The following is a 24,320-nucleotide window of genomic DNA, read 5'->3' on the forward strand; positions in this document are numbered from 1 at the left end:
AATGATACTGTAATTGTAGATATATCACAATAATACTTTATAATAATGTGTCACTATTAATTAATCAATTGTAACATGCAGCATATGAATACAAAATGTTAATAATAGGAAAACTATATTGGGGGAATATAGAAACTCTGTACTTTCTGCTCAAGGTTTCTGTAAACCTAAAACTCCTCTGAAATTAAAATGTATTAATTTGTTAAAGGACAAATGATTTATTCAGCTTGCATATATCTTCTTGAATCAGTCTGGGTAGTTTGTGCATTTCTAAGAAATTTCCCCTTTTATTCAAGTTATCTAATTTGCTGGCATACACTTGTTCATAGTATTGTCTAATGCTTTTCACTTCAGTGAAGCTGGAATTAATATTAACTTTTTCATTCATAATTTTAGTTATCTGGATCTTCTTTTTTGTTTTTTTTTTCTTTTTCTTTGTCAGTCTAGCTAATCTTTTCAAACCAACTTTTTGATTCTGTTGATTTTTTTCAACTGTTTTTCTATTCTTTATTTGAACAGCTTTCACTCTAGTCTTTATATTACTTTCCTTCTGCTTGTTTGAGTTTAGTTTGCTCATTTTTTTTTCAGTGTCTTAAGATAGAATATTAGATTTGTTTTAATGCAGTCTCTCTATGTAATACAGTCTTAATCAATATTTCCCTGTAAACACTATTCTTGCTACATCACATTTTGGTATACTATGTTTTCATTCATTTTCATTCATCTCAAAATATTTTCTAATTTGTCTTGGGATTTCTTTTTTTAACCGATTATTTAAATTGCTTTGTTTAATTTCCACATAGTTTTGAACTTCCCAACTTCCTATTATTTATTTCAAATTTCATTCCTTTGTAGTCATAGAAATACTTTGTATAATTTCTGTACTGAGACTGTATTATGGTGTAGAATATAGTCTATCCTAGAGAAGCTTCCATACACACGTAAGAACAATGTATATCCTGTTGTTATTAGTTTTCTGTAAAAGTCTATTAGGAAAAAAAAAAAAAGTCTATTAGGTCTAGTTAGTTTATGCTATTGTTCAAGTTTTCTGTTTCTTTATTGATCTTCTCTCCAGCTGTTCTACCAATTATTGAAGTGGGGCACTGACATCTCCAACTACCACTGATGGGAATTGTTTATTTTCACTTTTGGTTCTGCCAGTTTTTGTTCCTGTATTTTAGAACACTGTTATTAGGTGCATACAAGTTTGTAACTGTTGTATATTTCCGATGGATTGACTTATTATTATAAAATGCTCTTCTTTATCTTTAGTAAAATTTTTGTTTGTTTTTAAAGTCTGTTTTATCTAATATTCGCGTAGTCACTTAGCTTATGGCTGCTGTTTACATGGACATCTTTTCTATCCATTGACTTTTTAAAAAAATACTTCACTGAGGTATAGCTGATTCACATTGTTGTATAAATTTCTGCTATATAGCAGAATGATTCAATTATATATATGTATATATACTTTTTCATATTTTTTCCATTATAGTTTATCACAGAATATTGGTTGTAGCTCTGTGTGCCTCAGAGTAAGTCCTTGTCATCCTATATATTCATCAGCTAATCTCAGAGTCTCAATCTTTCCCTCAACAACTCCCTCTGGCCCTTGGTAATCATAAGTCTGTCTTCTATATGTCTGTGAGTCTGTTCTGCATAGTAGATTCCATCCATTTACTCTTTTATTTAAGCATCATTTTGACTCATTTATTAGACTTTTGCATTTTCTTTTTTTGGGAGGGGCATGCTGATCAGGGACTGAATCTGGACCCCAGAAGTGAAAGCCTAGAACTCTAATGCACTCTAGACCACAAGGGAACTCCCCATTTAATCTTAACTGATCTGTTTTTTTGGTCTGAAGTATGTCTCCTGTAACATAGCACACAGTTTGATTTCATTTTTTTAATCTAGTCTAAAACCACAATGAAATATCACCACCCCACCCACCAAAATGGCTAAAATTAAAGACTGATAATATCAATTATGATGCTAAATGAAATTATAAACTCTCTTATTCACTGCTCAGGGGTGTGTAAACTGACAAAAAGTGGAAAAACGTTTGATATTATCCACTAAAGGTGAAAATATATATACACCTTTATGCCCTAAAAAATTCCATTCCCATGTATAGATGCAATAGAAATACATTTACAGCAATAGAAATACACAGCATTATTCATAATGGCCCCAGACTGGAAATAACACAAATGTAGGTGAACAGAATGGATACATACACCATGGTAAAATCATATGCTGAACACTAAACAGAAATGAGAATATAAGAAAATTAATTTACACACAATGTGGGTATATTTCACAAATATAACGCTAAGCAAAAGGAGTCAGACACAAAAGAATAAACACTGTATGAATCCATTTACAAAGTTCGAAAATATCCCAGCAAAGAAAGCTAAGTGTAGTGCCGAGGAATAAACACGTAAGTTACAAAAATGGAAAGAAAATGTAACACACAGTGCCACAGTGTTCTATTTCTTGATTCAAGTAGTATTAAACAGATGTTTGCTCCACAAAATATCACTGAGTGGTAGGTACATTTTAGTTCATTTACTTTTCTATATGTGACATGATTCACCATAAAAATGGTTTAAAGAAATATTGAGTAAAGATTCCTTGTCTTCCAACCCAATGTGGTAGACACAATTTTCCCTCAAATAATCAAATTAATATCCTTATTCTTTCCATTTTTTTCATCCCTCAAACACACACACACACACAATCTTTCCTTACCTCAGTCAGGTTCTGCAAAATCCAGGCCAATCTCAAAGAAACATGCTGAGTTGTGAAAGTGAACAAACTGGCTGCTAGAAATTGTTTACTTCTAGTGAAAAAGTGCAGTACTCGGCAGGAACTGTGTATGAGCTATTTTTTTAAAAAAAGATATTTTAGAAAAATGTGTTTAGTGGCATTTGATGTTTCTATATCAATTCTATACACATGCAAACAAACTCAACAGCAAACAACTTCTTTAACTCTTTCTATAGTGTCCTCAGCACATAGGAAATCAAGCAAAGCACCCTGAGAGGACAATTTGCAGTCTAAAATATGAAACGTGACACACCATGAATATCTTTAAAACATTAGAGGCTCAAGTACTTACAAAAACCTTTTAAAAAATAGTTTAAAAAATAGTTATTTTTTACCTCTTTACCTATTTTTTAACTATGGAAGTAAAGCAAGAGAGTCAAGGGAAAAGGCTATTTTTCTATTAGAAATATATTTTTCATCAACTTAGTATTAACCCAGAAGGGACGTTTCCCTACACACTGTGTTTAAAATTTGGGATGAATTTTTTTATTTAAATATACTATTTATATTTCTCTAATGATTGAAGATGAAATATACAGTTTTACGTTTACTTCTTAGTATGCAAAATCTTTAATTGGAAAAAAAAAAAGCCTTATACAAAAAACTAGCATCGAGTTTTAAGGTTTGTAAGACATACTAAAAAACCCCCCAAAACAACAAAATAAACACGTATCCTGCTACCTAATGACAAGGATGCAGATAGACAACTCAACTTCTGAAACTGATGTTTTGCAAAAAATTCAATTATAGAGAATTTATCTACTTGCATATTTTCCTCTGTTATTCCTACTCCTCCCCAAAAGACATTGAAAGATTTTGGTTTATTTAAAATAGAAATACAAATTTATTTTTCTTTCATTTTTAACATAAGACATCAATCAATAAACATGTAGACTCAGTTCTCTCATTACAGTTTTGTTCTTCCTTTTTTTTGAACAAGTAGACTTCAATTTTTTTCACCTTTTCTTGCTTTTTGATGAGAGCATTTAAGTTCTACTCCCTTAGCAAATTTCAGTTATACAATATAGAATTATTAACTATAGTCATCACATTACACGTTAGATTCCCAGACCTTATTCATCTTATAACTAGAAGTTGTACCCTCCTTTTCACCCTGTTCAGTACTCCAACCTTCCGCACTCTGACCTTCTGCGCTTTACATTACTTATTAAATATAAGAGATTTTTTTAAAGTATTTAATAATCCTCTTTCTGATGTGTTATATGTTAAGAAATGCTTCAAACTGAAGTAAGTTCTTCCTCTACAAGCAACTAGATTTTTCTCTATAAAAACTTAGATTTGGGATCCTTCAGGGATCTTCTGTTAAAATGTAGATACTTTGGTGGGGGCACACCAAAAATATTAAGACTTCTAACACCTGCACTTTTAATCAACATACAAACAATGAACACTTTTGTTCATATGAAAGTGAAAGTGAAGTTGCTCCCTCCTGTCCGACTCTTTCCGATCCCATGGACTGTAGCCTCCCAGGCTCCTCCGTCCATGGGATTTTCCAGGCAAGAGTACTGGAGTGGGTTGCCATTTCCTTTGTTCATATACTTAACAACTATTTATTGAGTGCCTTCCAAGTCCCAAGAACAGTGCTAAGGCCCTGAGAAAATAGACCAAACAATAGGCAGAATCCCCGTCTTCTTGAAATTTACATTCTAGCAGGAAGAGACAGGTAAAGAAGTAATCAAATCAATAAATGAGATCATCCAAGAATACAATGGTTCTATAATAAGCCCCTATTTAATGTACTACTAAATAAGAAAAAATGCTGTAAGTTACATTATGACATAATGCTAAGATATAATTCACGGTTAAAATGACAAAAAAAATCCCTGATGATTAAAAACGCATCCTGTTTAAAAATCATCAGGCTTCCCTGATAGCTCAGTTGGTAAAGAATCCGCCTGCAATTCAGGAGACCCCGGTTCAATTCCTGGGTTGGGAAGATCCCCTGAAGAAGGGATAGGCTACCCACTCCAGTATTCTTGGGCTTCCCTTGAGGTTCAGCTGGTAAAGAATCCACCCGCAATGTGGGAGACCTGGATTTGATCTCTGGGTTGGGAAGATCCCCTGGAGAAGGGAAAGGCTACCCACTCCAGTATTCTGGTCTGGAGAATTTCATGGACTGTATAGTCCGTGGGGTAGCAAAGAGTCAGACACGACTGGGCAACTTTCATTTTGAAAGTCATTCTTTTCAAAATTAGAAAGAATACACATCTTACAACTCATACACTGCTGGTGGAAATGTAAATGGTACAACCACTCTGAAAAAAAAGTACAGCACTTATTTTCTTATAAAGAAAACACACAATTACCCTATATTCTAGCAGTCATCCCCTTGGGGTACTTATCTCAGAGAAACGAAAACTTATGCTCGCAGAAAACCCCATAAGCAAATGTTCATAACAGCTTTATCGGACAGCCCCAAACTGAATCTAGCACAGATGTCCCTCAACAGGTGGCACATGAATAAATCTCGGCAATAAAGAGAGAGGAGCTACTGATACATGTAACAACTTGTGTTCTCCAGGGAATCATACTAAGCGAAAAATGACCCAGATTCAAAAAGGTTATGAGGCATGATGCCACATGTCTCACATTTTTGAAACGAGAAAAATTTGTAATGAAGGACAGGTTAGTGGTTGCAATGAGCTAGGGACAGGAGAGGGTGGGGAGGAACGCAAGAGAGAGGCAGATGTGGTTATAAAAAAGCAGCATGAGAGATCCTTGTAGTGATGGAAGTATTCAGTGCCTTGACTGTGGTGTCAGGTAAATGAAGGTACAGTAAAAACTATGGAAACTAAAACACATACACCTATAGACAGAAATGAGCACAAGTAAAACTGGGGAAATCTGAATAAGATCTATGGAATATATTAATGTCAACATTCTGGTTTAATATTATGCTATAGTTTTGTGAAATGTTACCACTTAAGAGACACTGTGAAACATATAAGGGATCTCTGTATTATTTCTTACAACTGCACGTGAATCTACAATTGTCTCAATTAAGACTTCAGTTAAGAAATGTGTGTTAGATCTTTGGTTTGATGACTATTGTGAAAGAAAGTACAGTAATCAACACTGGACTGGAGGCGGGGGATGCTGCCATAAATAAGATGGCAGAGAAGGGCTCCCACAGAGGAGGGGACGGTGAGCCGAGCCCTGAAGGATGAGAAGAGCCCAGCCATGATGGAGGAGGGAGTCCCTTGCAGGTAAGAGGGCTTTAGGGTGAGAAAGGGCTCGAGGGCTGGCAAAGCTGGAGCCTAACCCTTAGCAGCTTCAGGGAGAGCGGGGTCTGGAAAGAGGTCAGGGTCAAACTATGGTAAGAAGTGAGGATTTTATGCTAAAAGCAAAGAAAAGCCTTAGCAGCCATGAGGCAAGAATCAGGACCACAGTGAGAAGAAGCGTGGGTGTCTGGAGGAAAATGGCCAGGAGATGGCCACCATGCCTCAGTGACTTCATCACTTTGCCTGGGGGCAGTGGTGGCTAATGGCCTTGGTGCCAGCTCTGGCATATTCTCCCTAAACGTTTCCAAGAACTTCCATCTCTGTTGTCACCAGAAGCATCTGGAAAAGGACAATCACAGGGTAGGGTTCCTTCAGCAGGACCAGCTCTGCAATTTTGTGTGCTAAACTCTTAAGAATCTGTTTGTGTGCATTTCTCTGCTAGGAGAGGCCGAAAGTTACATCATAGACATGTTCAGTATCAAGTGGCTAAAGTCCTTTAAATGTTCAGCTTTGTGCTTGATGCCAATTTTATGTCACGACTTGAGATTTGGGGCTTATTCTACAGAAATAAAAGTTTTCACAATTTATTTTCAAAGGCATAAACATTTTTAAACACTTCAGTGACCAACTTAAGGAATCTCTAATGAATTTACTGATTAAAAACTAAAATTATATGTTAAAGTATAACACTGCACATTATAAACAGTACAATTTTAAATTATACCAAAGTTCACAACATTTTCTTCTAACCACTTCCAACACCCTTGCTCTGTCTTTCTGTAAACAGCATCTCTGATATTCAGCTTCACAAGCTATTAAGGGCAAATATATTTTTATATATTAAACTAACAAAAAAAAATCAGTGTGGGTGAGATTACGGCAGATATGCTTCATTCTTGTATTACTGCCATATTTATAATATGTTGGGTTGGCCAAAAAGTTGGTTTGGTTTTCCCACATGATGTTATGAAAAAGCCAAACAAACTTTTTGGCCAACCCAATATTTGGACTTGCTTTTCATATAAAATTAATGTCTTCAAACACCTATCAAGGAAACCTGATGTTCCAGACACTCCCCTATACGTCACCTGGTAAGGGCAGCCTAGCTGAGAAAGCATTTAACTGTGTGGTATTAGAAGCATTAAAATAATCTATATTGCATAGTCTTATAATTAATATTTGGTATAATATAATAATATTTGGTCTTGGTTATAAGACCAAATATTGCAGGTATCACCACATTTGAGGAGCTGGAAATCTGCCTTCCTCTTTAACTCAGAAACCTCACACTTCTGAGGGATATATCACAACTCCTGCCACGGTCATTACCAGCGTTGTCCCTGCCTTACCACATGCCAGGCAGCATGCTGAAAGGTTGCAGCAGTCAGGCAGTCAGCTAGTTATCTACCTCAATATCCATTCTCCACTTTTATAACTATGTCCAGATGATAAAATCTGGACATGGTCTGTACCTATTTCTGGACACAGTCTGTATTTTTTCTATTTCTCCAGGAATAAAAATGAATTCTCAATAACTTGTGAACCTCTGGCCCACCCCAAACCTCCTCAGGACTTCATGAAGAGCAGCTGTTAAGCACTTCAACCCACCACACGTACTTCTGGGCAACTTCTATTAAATTTCACTAGTATGGGAGTGTGCATGTGTGTATTCTCTTCTTAATGTCCTAAAACATCATCAGTAGATTATATAATTCAGCATACAGCTAAAGAATATATACAGGAAAAACAGTAACATCCAAATCGCAGAACATAAGGAAAAGATTACCTTCATTAAAAGAGAATTATTCCAAGATTTTACAAGTTCAATAGCTCTTAGGTCTTGCCAACTAATGAAGTTGTGGAAATGCTTTCCTGTTTTCCTAAGAAAGATGGAAACAGTATTTTGAGACTCATTATAAATCAGTGACTACATTATATAAAAGATCTGCCGCCATAAGAGAAAACAAATTTAGAGGCCAAACTGTAATTTCAACATATGATTTAACTAGGTGGGGCTCTCTGAATGTCTCTTCTTTTTGATTTGACAAATTGAGCACACTTTGTAACAATTATGTGATATATAGCAAAAAATTTTCAATCAGATTCTATCCAAAAAGCTATCCTTTTTGAAGCACGACAATGTGGGCACTTCCAAAAACAAAGCAAAACTGATGAAACATCTTTAAAGATGCTGATACAACTTTAAAAACAAGAAAAAGAAGCCAATGCTTTTTCCTTTCATTGTACTTATCTTGATGTACACAATCAGATAAAAACTGTACCTACAGGAGATCAGTCCTGGGTGTTCATTGGAAGGACTGATGGTGAAGCCGAAACTCCAATATTTTGACCACCTGATGCGAAGAGCTGACTCATTTGAAAAGACCCTGATGCTGGGAAAGACTGAGAGCAGGAGGAGAAGGGGACGACAGAGGATGAGATGGTTGGATGGCATCACTGACTCAATGGACATGGGTTTGGGTGGACTCTGGGAGTTGGTGATGGACAGAGAGGCCTGGCGTGCTGCAGTTCATGGGGTCACAAAGAGTCGGACACGACTGAGTGACTGAACCGAACTCAACAGGAGTGCTGAAATGTAGCTTTATCCTACTTTACGCCTCTCAACTTTAGGACTGGTTAGTCACTGGCAACCTACCAGGCTTCCCAAAATTTGTCCAAAAAAAAAAATAAATCCAACAAACTGGGTCAACACTACAATAAAAGTATAGCTCTAAGAAATATAGTAGAAATAAATACTTTTTCCTTTGAGGCTCCTGCAAATCAATCACTGTCATCCACTCAGCTCCAGCACCCAGCCCTGGCTGGCTTACTGCCTTTCCTCCAGGAGGAAACATTACCCCTGCGTGACCATGAAAGTGAAAAAAGTCAGTGTCAGTCCTTCAGTCAAGTCCAGCTCTTTGTGACCCCGTGGACTGTAGCCCATCAGGCTCCTCTGTCCATCGAATTCTCGAGGAGGTTACCATTTGCTTCTCCAGGGGATCTTCCTGACCCAGGGACTGAACCCAGGTCTCCCACACTGCAGGCAGACTCTTTGCCGTCTGGGCCACCAGACCACGTTCAATTCCCAAGACTGTCATTTCCAACGCTTCTTTAGCAGTCCTCACCCAGGGTCACATCCTCAACTTTACCACCTGGAAACATTCTACCACTGGTATTCTATCACTTTGTTGTAAACCTGAAACATTGTAAATCAAGTATACTTCAAATGAAAATACAAAGTAGCTTAATGAGAGGAAAATTCTCACAGTATAATATTAAAGGGAAAAAATCAGGATTAAAAACTTTACATACATTGCAATTCCAACTTGTTAAAAAAAAAAAAAAAAAAGGTAAATTAACAACAACAACAAAAAAAAACCTCAAAACTTAACTTTGTAATGTATCAGTAGGCACGTCTTGCTACTGGATTGGCCACAATGTTTGTTTGGGTTTTTCTGTACCACTTTATGGAAAAACCTGAATGAACTTTTTGGCCAACTCAATATTATTTCAGTTCTCTTAATCTTACCCCCTACATACCTTCCGTTCCTTTAATCCCTCAAACATTCCCTTTTCTTCCTGAGAACCCCACCTAGGTTTACTTTCCTACTAGGCTTATTTACATGTTCTTCCACTTTAATGGGGGCTTCCCAGGTGACTCAGTGGTAAAGAAACCAGCTGCCAATGCAGGAGACACAGGAGATGCAGTTCGATCCCTGGGTCGGGAAGATCCCTAGAGGAGGAAGTGACGACCCACTCCAGTACTCTTGCCTGGAAAATTCCATGGACAGAGGAGCCTGGTGGCTACAGTCCATAGGGTCACAGAGAGTTGGAAAGAAAAGAGTTAGACACAACTTAGCTGCTGAACAACAACAAATCACTTTAACAACTTGCCTTCACATGCTCTCTATCCATTCTTTTTTTAATTGTGGTAAAATATACATAACATAAAGTTTACCATTTTAACCATTTTTAAGTGCACAATACAGTGGCATTAATGTTGTGTTAACATAGCCACTATCTCCAAACACTTGGGCTGTTTCCACCTTCTTGCTACTGTGAATAATGCTGCTATAAACACTGCTGTAAAGTATCTGTTTGAGTCCCTGTTTTCAATTCCTTTGTGTATATATCAAGGATTAGAATTGCTGGGTCATATGGTAATTCTATGTTTACTTTCTGAGGAACTGCCGGACAGTTTTCCACAGTGGCTGCACCATTTGACATTTCAACAACCAGTATATAAGAGTTCCAATTTTTCCATAGTCTTACCAACACTTGTTATTTTACATTTAAAAACTTAAAGTCATCCTGGGAGGTGTGAAGTGGTACCTCATTGTGGTTTTGATTTGCATTTCCCCAACAAGAATTTTTCATGTGCTTATTGACCATTTGAATATTATTCAAGCCTTTGACCATTCATAAATTCATAACTGGGTCTAGGTTTTGGTGGTATGGTTGAGCTATAGGAGTTATTTATATATTCTTGATATTAATCCTTTATCAAATGTACAATTTGCAATATTTTCTACCACTTTGTGAGTTTTCACTCAAAGTGTTCTTTTTTTTTTTTTTTCTGGTTTTCACTTTTATTAATGGATCACAGCATTCACCTGCATCATGAAGAGAGTACTTCTTTTTCCTTGAATGATCACCATTATTAATGGGGATCACCAGAGATGGTCACCATTATTACTACTACCAATTAGAGAAGTGATTCTCCGTTTGTTTTAGTCCTCAGTCTTAAATGAAATTAGAAGCCAAACACAGCAAGACACACATCTTCCATATTACATGCTTCAGTCAGTTTTCAGAAATCAAATTTAAGATATCAATGGCCATAAACTTTTTCAGACACATTTTTAAATTGCAAATTATAATTATGCCAAAATAATTTAAACACAACTTTATTTCTTATTATTTTTGGATTAAATTAGGGTAATTCTGTTTCTATTTTGGAGAATTCTAATAGTTAAGAAAATTTTTTTAAATTACTCATCATAAATAGATAAAAACATATTAATAGCATTCTTTGATGCACAAAAGTTTTTAATTTTCATGAAGTTCAACTTATCTACTTTTTTCATTTGTTAGCTGCACTTTGGATGTCATTTCAGAAATCATAATAAATCCACAGTGGTGAAGATTTCCTCTACATTTTCTTGTAAGAGTTTTCTAGATTTGTATTTTAAATTTATTCGTTGATCCATTTTTAGTTACCTTTTCTTTAATAAATTTTTATCTTTTAAAATTTTTTGGCTGCATGGCATGTGGGATTCCAGTTCCCAACCACAGACTGAATTTGTGCCCCCCAGAGTGGGAGTGCAAAGTCCCAACCACAGGACCACCAGGGAAATCCCCTGACTTAATTTTTATATTTGGTATATGGTAAGGGTCTTACTTCATTCTTTTGCATGTCGATGTCCAGTTTTCTCAGTATCCTTTGTTAAAAAGACTCTTCCTTCCCCACTGCCTAGTCATGGCTCCCTAGTTTCTACGGATTGCCATAACAAAGTATCACAAACTGGGTGGCTAAAAGAACAGCAATTTATTGTCTCCCAGTTCTGGAGGCTAGAAGTCCAAAATTATGGTGTTGGGTAGGGTCATGCTCCCTCTGGAACCGTAAGAGAATCTGCCCTCATCTATCCCTAGTTTCGTAGTGTGTATTAGTCACTTGGTCATGGTCGACTCTTTCCAACCCCATGGACTGTAGACCACCAGGATCCTCTGTGCATGGAATTTTCCAGGTCAGAATACTGGAGTGGGTAGCCATTCCCTTCTCCAGGGGACCTTCCCAACCCAGGGATCTGGGGGTGTGCAGCAATCTCTGGCATCCCTTGGCTTATAGACACATCACTCCTATCCTCCTTCTTCAGATGGTGGTGTCCCTGTGTCTGTCTTCTCATGAGAAAATCAGTCATATTTGATGAAGAGTTCACCCCACTGCATTATGACCTCATCCTAATTAAAAAACTACATTTGCAATGACCCTATTTCCAAAAGTGACTGCCAAGGCACTACTGTTGCTTTTATTGGGCTATTCCCCCAAACCTCCCCCACTTTTAAGTGTGAGATTACTGAATCAAAGAGTAAGACTATTTTCCAGCTCCTTAAATGTGGCAAAACTTGCTATATTTGATCTTGTAATCAGTTCTGCATAATGACTGTTCTAATGCCACACAGTCAAATGCCTTTTCAGTTAGGGTGTCCCTACCAGGTGGTACATGGAGAAGTGTGGAACATCAGCTTTCCTTGATAAGTGTTTGGAGGTGTCAATTTGTTATAAAGTAAGCATGAATATATTATAGAATATGACAGCAATGCGTGAGTGAAACAAATTTGCCATATAATCTCACCCACACTGATTTTTTTGTTAGTTTAATATATAAAAACACATCTTGCTTTAATAACTTGTGAGGCTGAATACAGAGGGGCTATTTACAGGAAAGGCAGGGCAATTAAGGGAGTTGAAAGTGGTTTTAAGAAAAGGCATGAATTCTGAACTGTATGGTTTTATACTGTTTGTAATGTGTAATTTTATACCTTCATATATAATTTCAGTTTGTAAAAGATAAATCTATCAAACATTCCTTACATCAACTAGTTTTTAACTCAGGTCAGTGAGATTCTTCTCTTTTTATATTTTTTTGAGTTTATTTATTTACATACAAATGTATATGGCTGTGTTGGTCTTAGTTGCAGCGTGAGGGGTCTTCACTGCATCATACAGATCTTTCCTTGCAGCACGTTGGGCTCAGTAGTTGTGGCACTCGGGCTTAGCTGCCCCGAGGCATGTGGGATCTTAATTCCCCAACTAGAGCCAGAATCCACATCCCCTGCATTGGCAGGCGGATTCTTAACTACCGGACGACCAGGGAGGTCCCTCAGTGAGATACTGTAAATTTTCCTTCTTTTGAAAAGAAATGTGGTAGCTCTGGAAATCTGTTCTTCCCACTCCTCGGTTATTGCCAATTCCTTTCTGAGAGCTGCAGCTATCAGTTTCTGACTTTTCCAAACTGGTTTTGCATCCTGTGTATTCCTTGTTACGTGTGGACACTGATGTTTCTGAAGCTTGTTATCTTTCCTATGTGATCAGCTAGTGATCTGACACACATTTTCTAAAACGTGCGACCCCCAAATCCCTAAAAAGGGTACTGGCCCTTTAAATCTTCCAAGAGATGTGCCAAGGGAAGCCACTGTAGCTGAGAGGGCCAGAGCCTAGGTAAACATCTGTGCCAGTTCTGCAGGGCACTGCAAAATCCACCAGAGTATATAGGCCCAATTTTTTTAAGTTCAGTTTTAACTGGAGGATAACTGCTTTACGTTGTGTTGGTTTCTGCTGTACAATGTGAATGAGCTGTAAGTATACATGTATCTCCCCTCTCTTGAGCCTCCCCCCCACCGAGCCCCCCATCCCACCCCTCTAGGTTGTCACAAAGCACTTATCTGAGCTCTCTGAGCTACACAGCAGCTTCCCACTAGCTATTTCACACGTGGTAGTATACATACTGGAGAAGGAAATTCTCCAGTGTTCTCGCCTAGAGAATCCCAGGGCCAGAGGCGCCTGGCGGGCTGCCGTCTATGGGGTCACACAGAGTCGGACACGACCGAAGCGACTTAGCAGCCGCAGTATACATGTACGCCAATGCTACTCTCTCAATTTGTCCCACCTTCTCCTTCCCCCACTGTGTCCACATGTCTGTTCTCTACATCTGCGTCTCTATTCCTGCCCTGCAAATAGGTTCATCAGTACCATTTTTCTAGATTCCATATGTAGGCATTAATATATTTGTTGTTCTCTTTCTGACTTACTTCACTCTGTTCAATAGGTTCTGCATGTGTGCATGCAAAGTCTCTTCAGTCATGTCCGACTCTTTGTGACCCTATGGACTGTAGCCCACCAGGCTACTCTGTCCATGGGATTTTCCAGCAAGAATACTGGAGTGGGTTGCCAAGCCCTCCTCCAGGGGATCTTCCTGACCCAGGGACTGAACCTGTGTCTCTTATGTCTGCTGCATTGGCAGGCAGGTTCTTTACCACTAGAGCCACTAGGGGCCCCAAATCTTTGTGGGACAAGATTCCCATGACCTGTCCTGGCACCTGCCCTCAGTCCTGGAAGGTGGGCTCCCTTCCCCAAATATGCAGTAGGGCTGAAGAATGGAGCTGGTGACACATGCTGTCTCTTCCCCAAGGAGAGGGGTCTCTACCTTCATCCAGCAGTCCATGAGTTAATATCAGGACAGGTCAGGTTCCAGAGTTTTGAAAGAGCTTGCTCCAATCTTTCCCAATCAGCAGTTGCTGTGGTGGAGGAACCAATCTCTACAGCTTCCCACTCCACTATTGTGGTGATGTCACTCTCTACCCCTAGACTTTCAAGTTACCTACCTACCTTTTCAATGCCTAACCTGGGATCACTCTTTCCTCTGGGTTCACTTTCAATGTCAGAACCACTGAGAGAAGCTGGAAGAAAGTCATATAGCCTTGTTAATTGGTAGCAGCCCCTACTTATGAGATATAAGCTCATCTCCTCCCTCAGAGTCACTAAAACTGATGAATGTCTTTCTCCTATCACTAATCAGTTTCCTCTCCATTCCCCACCAAGGGCTCACCTAAGTGTTCATCAGATTTCTCCAGACCTAGGCCACCACTGGCTTCTTGTTTCTCAAAGGAAGTCAGGACACAGGGAATGACCTTCTTCCACTCACCACTCCTCCACCAGCTACACCTTCAGCCATTGTGGGTCTCTCTCTTGGTCCAGAGGAGAAGCTTTCTTTCTCCAAGTCTAAGGCTGGCACGTCCACTTGGACTCTCGGTATCCATGCCTTCCTCTCTTCTACTACTTTATTTCACAAACACTACTTCAGCTGTCTTCTGTAAATATGCTTAAGTCTCCCCATCTTTGACCAAAACCAAAATTCCTGATACACCCAGCTAAGCCCTCTCAGTGTTTCCTCATCACCTCCCACCATCTCAACTACATACAATTCGAATGCAGTGTAGATTCCCAATCATTCATGAAATTTATATTCACCATGGCCACCAATATATTCCTTTCTATTTTTCTGGCAGCATGGCTTGTGGGATCTTAGTTCCCCAACCAGGGATTAAACCCACACCCTTGGCAGTGAAAGTACAGAGTCCTAATCACTGGACCGCCAGGAAATTAACCCTAATGTATTTCTAATTCACTCCACCACAGTTCACTCAGTAACTGACTCATTGAAAGTAAAGCATTGTGCTGACTCCTGAATTGAACATAAAAATGAATCAGAACAGCAGCACTCTAGGAATTTATATTCTGGTGATACAAGTATTGCAATTGCTCTGTGTTCCTCCAGTACCGCATACATCTTTTATTGTGGCACTTGCTACTTATGTTAATGGCTCTCACTAATTATTTATGATACAAAATATATTTAGAGCCACAGAATGGTATACTGTGTTAGAGAGGTCTCGGGCAATTCGTTTACAATATTGCCTTTTCTGCTTTCCCTCCTTTTCTCCACAGATAGAGTGAAAGCAAACCTAAGTCACTGCTAAGTGAATGTCGAAACATGAGGCTGTTCCACTACAGGAGGCCTGGGTTCGATCCCTGATCCTAGAACTAATATCCTGCATGCCACTCAATGTATCCAAAAATAAATTAAAAAATCAGTTGGGGGGTTGGGAAGGGGGAAGAAACTCATTGTACAAATCCTCAGCCTTGCTGAGGTAGGCACAAGAAGAAATCAGGCATAAAGCACAAGGAAGACTGTTTGAGTGGATTGGTTGCTGCTCACTAAAGTTCTTCCCCGATCTCCAAATATGGAGGTCATGGCTTAGATATGAATGAGAGCCAGATACCCGTGGCTCCACCATGTGAGCCAGTGAATTATGGCTAATTCGGCTGTTTCGGCCACTGGTTGGCTGGATTTTAAACCATAAAACTTGAACATCTCTACAAAAGGAACATTGTGGCTACAAGCCTGAGCTTTAATGGAATATAAGTCCACACAGAAAAGTTGGAAGTAACTAAAACTGAAGTCATCTACCTTCAGTTTAATCTGTGGATTTGTTCAGATACTAAAGATCCTCAGGTCCAGAATTCCAGCATCATTTATTCTTTTAAAATAAATTTTTAAGAACTTGGTCCATTATATCAGTACCTCACAATCAAAGCTGGCAAATGATGGATGAGTGATTCAAGCAGCGTGCCCTTTGAAGCTGAAATCCATCTGAATGGAGCTGAAATGAACGTGAATATGCTGACTATATCCTGGAAGCATTTTTATACCATCTTGAAATTTCAACAAACTGGCTTTTGCCAGTTTATCCAGCTGTCTTTCAAGAATAAAAGTTGGGGTTTGCAAGGAAAAAAAAAAAAAAATCCTCAGCCGTCTTCTCTTCTATCCATATAATCTCTACCAGAGAACACACGTTAATTCTTCACACTTCATCTACATCAGTGGTTCTCAACTGGGAGTTCTCTGTCTCCCAGGCACATGTGGTATTGTGTGGAGACATTTTTAGTTGTGAAACTTAGGAAGCGGGGTGCTAATGGTATCTAATGGGTAGAGGCCAGGGAGGCTTCTAAACACACTACAATGCCCAGGATGTCCCCCAAGAACAAAGAATTATCTGGCCTAAAATGGCAACAGTGCCACTGGTTAGAAACACTGAGCCCCACAGAAGACTTTAATTCACTTACTCCTTCATCTGACTGATGTACTACTTTGTGTCCAAGACACTAGGTGGAGAGTCGGGGTGAGGAGGAGGTTATGGGGCAAATGCAGGTGCAGGCATCAACCTGTAATTCAGATTATGCTCTTAAAGAAAGAGTATCTATCTGGAGGAAATGAACCACCTATCTGGGGAAAATTCACATCCCAAATCAAACACTTTATCGTGTTTCCTTCCACTCACCCTCATCACCACCTAACTCATTCCTTCTCTTATATTCTCTATAATTTCTATCATGTCCTCCCAAAGATCAAAAACAGTAATACTGGGAAATTTTTAAAATTAAACAATTTTTTCCTGAAGTAGATGTGACTTGCAATATTGTAGTTTCAGGTGGATAACACATTAATTCAATATTTTTATAGAATAAAATCCATAGAAAGATATTATCAAATATGGTCTCTATACCCTGTGCTGCACATAACATCCTTGTAACTTGGTATTTTTTAACTGGCACTTTGTAACTTAATCGCCTTCACCTATTTTTGACTGAACCCTCACACCTCTCCCCTCTGGTAACCACTCGTTTATTCTCTGTATTGGTGAGCCTGTTTCTGTCTTGTTATATTTGTTCATTTGTTTGCATATTTGATTGATTTGTTCTGCATATTAAGTGAAAACACAGTACTTGTCTTTCTCTAACTTTATTTCACCAAGCATAATACATAATATTGTATAATTTTATGCAAACAGTTCTCTATGTATATTTGCTGATGTTCAGTCACTAAGCTGTGTCCACCTCTTTGCGACCCCATGGAGTGCAGCATGCCAGGCTCCTCTGTCCTCCACTCTCTCCTGGAGTTTGCTCAAATTCATGTTTATTGAGTCAGCATTATCTAGCCATCTCATCCTCTGCCGCCCCCTTCTCCTTTTGCCTTTAATCTTTCTCAGCATCAGAATCTTTTCCAATGAGGCAGCATTTCACATCAAATGACCAAAGTACTGGTGCTTCAACTCTGGAATTAGTCCTTCCAATAAATATTCAAAGTTGATTTATATATTATAACTTATTTATCCTTACATCTGTTAACGGACATTTAGGGTGCTTCCATGTCTTGGCCACTGTAAATAATGCTGCCATAAGCACTGAGGTGACTATCTTTTCAAATCAGTGTTTTCATTAGATAAATAAATACCCAGAAGTGGGACTGCTGAACCATATTCATTGCTGTTGTTGTTCCATTGCTAAGTTGTGTCCAACTCTCTGTGACCCCATGGACTGTCGCCCACCAGGCTTCTCCATCCATGGGAAATCCTAAGCAAGAATATATTGGTGACTTCAGACTCTACTACAAAGCCACAGTCATCAAGACAGTATGGTACTGGCACAAAGACAGAAATATAGATCAATGGAACAGAATAGAAAGCCCAGAGATAAATCCACAAACCTATGGACACCTTATCTTCGACAAAGGAGGCAAGGATATACAATGGAAAAAAGACAACCTCTTTAACAAGTGGTGCTGGGAAAACTAGTCAACCACTTGTAAAAGAATGAAACTAGAACACTTTGTAACACCATACACAAAAATAAACTCAAAATGGATTAAAGATCTAAATGTAAGACCAGAAACTATAAAACTCCTAGAGGAGAACATAGGCAAAAGACTCTCCGACATAAATCACAGCAAGATCCTCTATGACCCACCTCCCAGAATATTGGAAATAAAAGCAAAAATAAACAAATGGGACCTAATGAAACTTAAAAGCTTTTGCACAACAAAGGAAACTATAACAAGGTGAAAAGACAGCCCTCAGAATGGGAGAAAATAATAGCAAACGAAGCAACAGACAAAGGATTAATCTCAAAAATATACAAGCAACTCCTGAAGCTCAATTCCAGAAAAATAAATGACCCAATCAAAAAATGGGCCAAAGATCTAAACAGACATTTCTCCAAAGAAGACATACAGATGGCTAACAAACACATGAAAAGATGCTCAACATCACTCATTATCAGAGAAATGCAAATGAAAACCACAATGAGGTACCATTACACACCAGTCAGGATGGCTGCTATCCAAAAGTCTACAAGCAATAAATGCTGGAGAGGGTGTGGAGAAAAGGGAACCCTCTTACACTGTTGGTGGGAATGCAAACTAGTACAGCCGCTATGGAAAACAGTGTGGAGATTCCTTAAAAAACTGGAAATAGAACTGCCATATGACCCAGCAATCCCACTTCTGGGCATACACACCGAGGAAACCAGATCTGAAAGAGACACGTGCACCCCAATGTTCATCGCAGCACTGTTTATAATAGCCAGGACATGGCAGCAACCTTAGATGCCCATCAGCAGATGAATGGATAAGGAAGCTGTGGTACATATACACCATGGAATATTACTCAGCCATTAAAAAGAATTCATTTGAATCAGTTCTAATCAGATGGATGAAGCTGGAACCCATTATACAGAGTGAAGTAAGCCAGAAAGATAAAGAACATTACAGCATACTAACACATATATATGGAATTTAGAAAGATGGTAATGATAACCCTATATGCAAAACAGAAAAAGAGACACAGATGTATAGAACAGACTTTTGGACTCTGTGGGAGAAGGCGAGGGTGGGATGTTTCGAGAGAACAGCATCGAAACATGTATATTATTTAGGGTGAAACAGATCACCAGCCCAGGTTGGATGCATGAGACAAGTGCTCGGGCCTGGTGCACTGGGAAGACCCAGAGGGATCGGGTAGAGAGGGAGGTGGGAGGGGGGATCGGGATGAGGAATACATGTAAATCCATGGCTGATTCATGTCAATGTATGGCAAAAACCACTACAATATTGTAAAGTAATTAGCCTCCAACTAATAAAGATACATGAAAAAAAAAAAAAAAAGAATATATTGGAAGTGGTTGCCATTTCCTTCTCCAGGGGATATTCCCAACCCAGGGATTGAACCCACATCTCCTGCTTGGCAAGCGGATTCTTTACCACTGTACTATCTGGGAAGTCCGCTGAATCATATGGTAGTTCTTAATTTTTTTTAGTTCTTAATTTTTAAAGAACTTCCATACTGATTTTCATAGTGGCTACACCAATTTACATTCTCACCAACAGTACACAAGGGTTCCCTTTTCTCCACATCATTGCCAACAATTGTTACTTTTTATCTTTTTGATAACAATCATTCTAATACATGTGAAGTGACATCTTGTGATTCTGAATTGCATTTCCCTGATAAGTGATGTTGAGCATCTTTTCACATGTATGTTGGACATGTCTTCTTTAAAAAAATGTCTGTTAAGATTTTCTGCCCATTTTTAAATTGGATTGGCTATTTTTTTCATATTTTGGTGTACGAAGTGAAATGAAAACTACTCAGTCGTGTCAGACTCTTTGCGACCCTATGGACATAGAATTCCCCAGGCAAGAATATACTGGAGTGGGTAGCCATACCTTCTCCAGGGGATCCTCCCAAGCCAGGGATCAAACCCACATCTCCCACATTGCAGGTGGATTCTTTACCGTCTGAACCACCAGCAAATATATTGTGTTGTATGAGTCCTTTTTACATTTTGGATATTAAACCCTTACCAGACTATCATTTGCAACTATCTTCTCCCATTTGGTGGGTTCCTTGTTTCGTGATGGTTTCCTTCACTGTGCAGAAGCTTTTGAGTTTGATTAGCTCCCATTTATTTTTCCTTTTTTTTTCCCCTTGCCTGAAGAAACAGAACCAAAGAAACAAAGCCTTAGCCAGTGTCAAAGAGTGAACTGCCTGTGTTTTCTTCCAGTTTTATGATTTTAGGCCTTTCATTTAGGTCTTTAATTCATTTTGAGTTAATTTTTGTAAATGAGGTGAGAAAATGTTCTAATTTCATTCTTTTATGTGTATCTGTCTAGTTTTCCCAATAGCACTTATTGAAGAGTCTTTTTTAAAAAAATTATATATTTTTGCCTCCTTTACTATAGATTAATTAAGCATGTGTGCATGGGTTTATTTCTGGGCTCTTTATTCTATGTGTCTGTTTTTGGCTGGTACCACATTGCTTTGATTACTTTAGCCTTGTAGTATAGTCTGAGGTCAGAGACCATGACCCGCAACTTTGTTCTTTATGCTGAAGACTGCTTTACTATTCAGGGTCTTTTTGGTTTCAGACAAATTTTAGGATTATTTGTTTTAGTTCTGTGAAAAATGTCATAAGTATTTTGATAGGGACTGCATTAGATCTGTAGACTGTTTTGGGTAGTATGGGTATTTTAATAGTATTAATTCTTCTAACTCAGAAACATGAGATATTTTTCCATTTATTTATATTGTCTTCAATTTCCTTCATCAATGTCTTATAGGTTTCAGAATACAGGTCTTTCACTTCCTTCATTAAATTTATTCCTAGATATTTTATTCTTTTTGATTTGATTATAAATTGAATTGTTTTCTTATTAGTGTATAGAAATGCAACAAATTTCTGTACATTAATCTGGTATTCTGAAACTTTACTGAATTCATTTATTAGTCAAACAGGTTTTTTTTTGTTTTTTTTTTGGTGGAGTCCAAGATTTTCCTTTATATAGTATTATATCATCTGCAAACAGTGGTAGTTTTACTTCTTTCCTTCCAATCTAAATGCCTTTTCTTTTTCTGGTATGATTGCTGTGGCTAGGACTTCCAATACTATATTAAATAGAAATGGCAAGAGTGGGCATCCTCATCTGTTCCTGATCTTAGAGGAAACACTTCCAGCTTTTCACCATTGAGTATGAGGCCAGGTGTTGATAGGTCATAGGGCCTTTATTATGTTGATGTTTGTTCCTTTTATACCAACTTTGTTCAGAGTTTTTATCATGAATGCACATTGAGTTTTGCCAAATGCTTTTTCTGAATCTATTGAGATAATCACGTGATTTTTTTTTTGATCATGTGATTTTTATCCTTGATTTTGTTAAACATGTTAATTGATCTGCAGATATTAAACCACCTTTGCATTCCTAGAATAAATACTACTTGATCATGATGTATGATTTTTTTAATATATTGCTGATTTGGTTTGCTCATATTTTGTTGTGTATTCTTGCATCTATTTCATCAGAGATATAGGCCTGTAACTTTTTTTACAGTATCTTTATCTGATTTTGGTATCAGGGTAATGCTGGCCTCATAGGATGAGGTGGGAAGTGTTCTCTCCTCATTAATTTTTTAAAACTGTTTGAGAAGGCTATTGATAATAACTCTTCTTAAAATTTTGGTAGAATTGCCCCGTGAAGTCATCTAGTCCCAGACTTTTGTTTGTTGGGAGTCCTTTGATTGAAGATTCAATACTAATAAACAATCTATTCAGATTTTATATTTATTCCTGATGTTGTCTTGGAAAACTGTGTTTCTAGTAATGTATTCACTTACTCTAGGTTATCCAGTTTGTTGGCATATTACTGTTTGCTGTATTCTCTTATGATTGTATTTCTGTGATGTTAGTTCCAATTTCTTTCTCATTTCTTATTTTCTTTACATTTGAGCACTCTTTTGATTTATAAGTCTGACTAAAGTTTATCAATTTTGTTTATCTTTTCAAAAACTACAGCTCTTGGTTTATCTTTTCTATTTTTTTTTTTTTGGTCTCTATTCTATTTCCACTCTGATCTTTATTATCTTCTTCTTCCTACTGATTTTGTGCTGTTCTTTTTTTGTGTGTTGCTTTAGATGGAAAGTTAGGTTATTAATTTGAGATTTTTCTTGTTTCTTGAGGGAGGCTTCTATCACTATAAATTTCCCTCTTAGAATCATTTTTGCTGTGTCCTGTAGATTTTAGAAGGTTGTATTTCTACATTTTTCATTCATCCCAAGGTATTTTTTTAACTTCTTTCTTTATTGACCCAATGGCTTTTGGGTAGCATGTTTTCAGTCCCCACTTGTTTGTGTTTTTGCCAGTTTTATTCATGCAATTGATTTCTAGTTTCTTATTGTTGTGGTCAGAAAAGAGGCTGGACTTAATTTCAATCTTCTTAAATTTACTGAGATTTTTCTTGTGGCCTAGCATGTGATCTATCCTGGAGAATGTTCCATATGCCCTTAAGAAGAATGGGTATTGTGCTGTTTTTGAATGGAATGTTCTATAGATATTTATTAACTCCATCTGGCCTAATATGTCATTTAAGCCCATTGTTTCCTTATTGGTTTTTTGCCTGATCTATTCATTAATGTGACTGGGGTATTCAAGTTCTCTATTATATTTTATTACTGTCAATTTCCCCCTTTATGTCTGATAATATTTACTCTATATATTTAGGTGCTCCTGTGTTGGGTGTATAAATATTAACAAGTCTAATATCCTCCTCTTAGAATGAGGATCCTCCCTTTATCATTATTTAATGCCCTAAATAATATCTTGGTATATATTTTGTTTTAAAGTCTATATGAGTCTGTCTGATATGAGTACTGTTACCCAGGCTTCCCATTTCCACTTGCATGAAATATCTTTTTCTAATCTCTTCACTCTCAGTGTGTGTTTTAAGCTCTGAAGTAAGTCTTGTGTAGGTTGCATATACATGGACCTTGCTTTTCATCCAGTCAGTACCCTATGTCTTTTGATTGGAGTATTTAGTCTATTTACATTAGAAGTGATAATTAATAGGCACATACCTTTTGCCATTTTGTTACATGTCTTCTGGTTGTTTTGTAGTTCTTTGTTCTTATATTCTTTTTCTAATCTCTTCTCTTTTGGTTTGATAATTTTTTAAAATTATGTTTGGGTTCCTTTGTCTTTGTTTTTGTATATCTATTGGAGAACTTTGATCTGCAGTTACTACAAGGTTTATATATATATATCAATCTGTAAATATATCTGCTTATTTTAGAATGACTTCCCTGGTGGCTCAGATGGTAAAGCATTTGCTTACAATGCAGGAGACCCAGGTTCAATCCCTGGGTCGGGAAGATCCACTGGAGAAGGAAATGGCAACCCACTCCAGTACTCTTGCCTGGAAAATCCCATGGACGGAGGAACCTAGTAGGCTACAGTCTATGGGGTCGCAAAGAGTCGGACACAACTGAGTGACTTCACTTTTCACTTTCTTTAGAATGATAGTCATTTAAGTTCAAACACATTCTAAAAGCTCTACTTTTTTAACTAACCAGCCCACAACATTTTATGTTTTGGTGTTATATTTTATATTTTCATGAATATCCATTAACTGTTCCCTGGTGGCTCAGATGGTAAAGAATCAGCCTGCAATGCAGAAGAACTGGGTTTGATCCCTGGGTCAGGAAGATCCCCTGGAGAAGAGAATGGCTACTCACTCCAGTATTCTTACCTGGAGAATTCCATGGACAGAGAAGCCTGGCGGGCTACAGTACATGGGGTCACAAAGAGTTGGACACTGCTGAGTGACTAACATTTTCACATTAACTGTTTATTGCAGTTATAGTTGATTAATAGTTAACTTTGCAATTTTGTTTTTTAACCTTCATTGCTGCTTATTTAAGTGGTTCATCAACTGCCTTTACAGTATATTTACATATGTCAGTGAGATTTTTTTCCCTTCAAATATATTTTCTTATTTCTTGTTATAGGCTTTTCTTTTTCAC

General features: G+C 37.7%; 1 protein-coding gene across 4 annotated transcripts in view; it reads right to left on the minus strand.

Annotated features, from left to right (window-relative positions):
• GK5 (glycerol kinase 5) overlaps positions 1 to 24,320 on the minus strand; it is a 78,330-nt gene that overhangs the window by 39,152 nt on the left and 14,858 nt on the right. For 3 of the 4 annotated variants that reach the window (XM_043874379.1, XM_043874381.1, XM_043874380.1), the window contains 2 exons: positions 7,858 to 7,951; positions 2,752 to 2,883 (listed from right to left, as the gene is read on the minus strand). In XM_043874379.1, coding sequence (XP_043730314.1) covers positions 2,752 to 2,883; positions 7,858 to 7,951 — 226 coding nt within the window. Of the gene's footprint in view, positions 1 to 2,751; positions 2,884 to 7,857; positions 7,952 to 20,332; positions 20,461 to 24,320 lie in introns of those variants that run through there. The other variant, XM_043874382.1, reaches the window with a different exon arrangement.

The sequence above is a fragment of the Cervus elaphus genome, chromosome 19 (assembly GCF_910594005.1).
Source record: "Cervus elaphus chromosome 19, mCerEla1.1, whole genome shotgun sequence".
Classification (NCBI taxonomy): domain Eukaryota; kingdom Metazoa; phylum Chordata; class Mammalia; order Artiodactyla; family Cervidae; genus Cervus; species Cervus elaphus.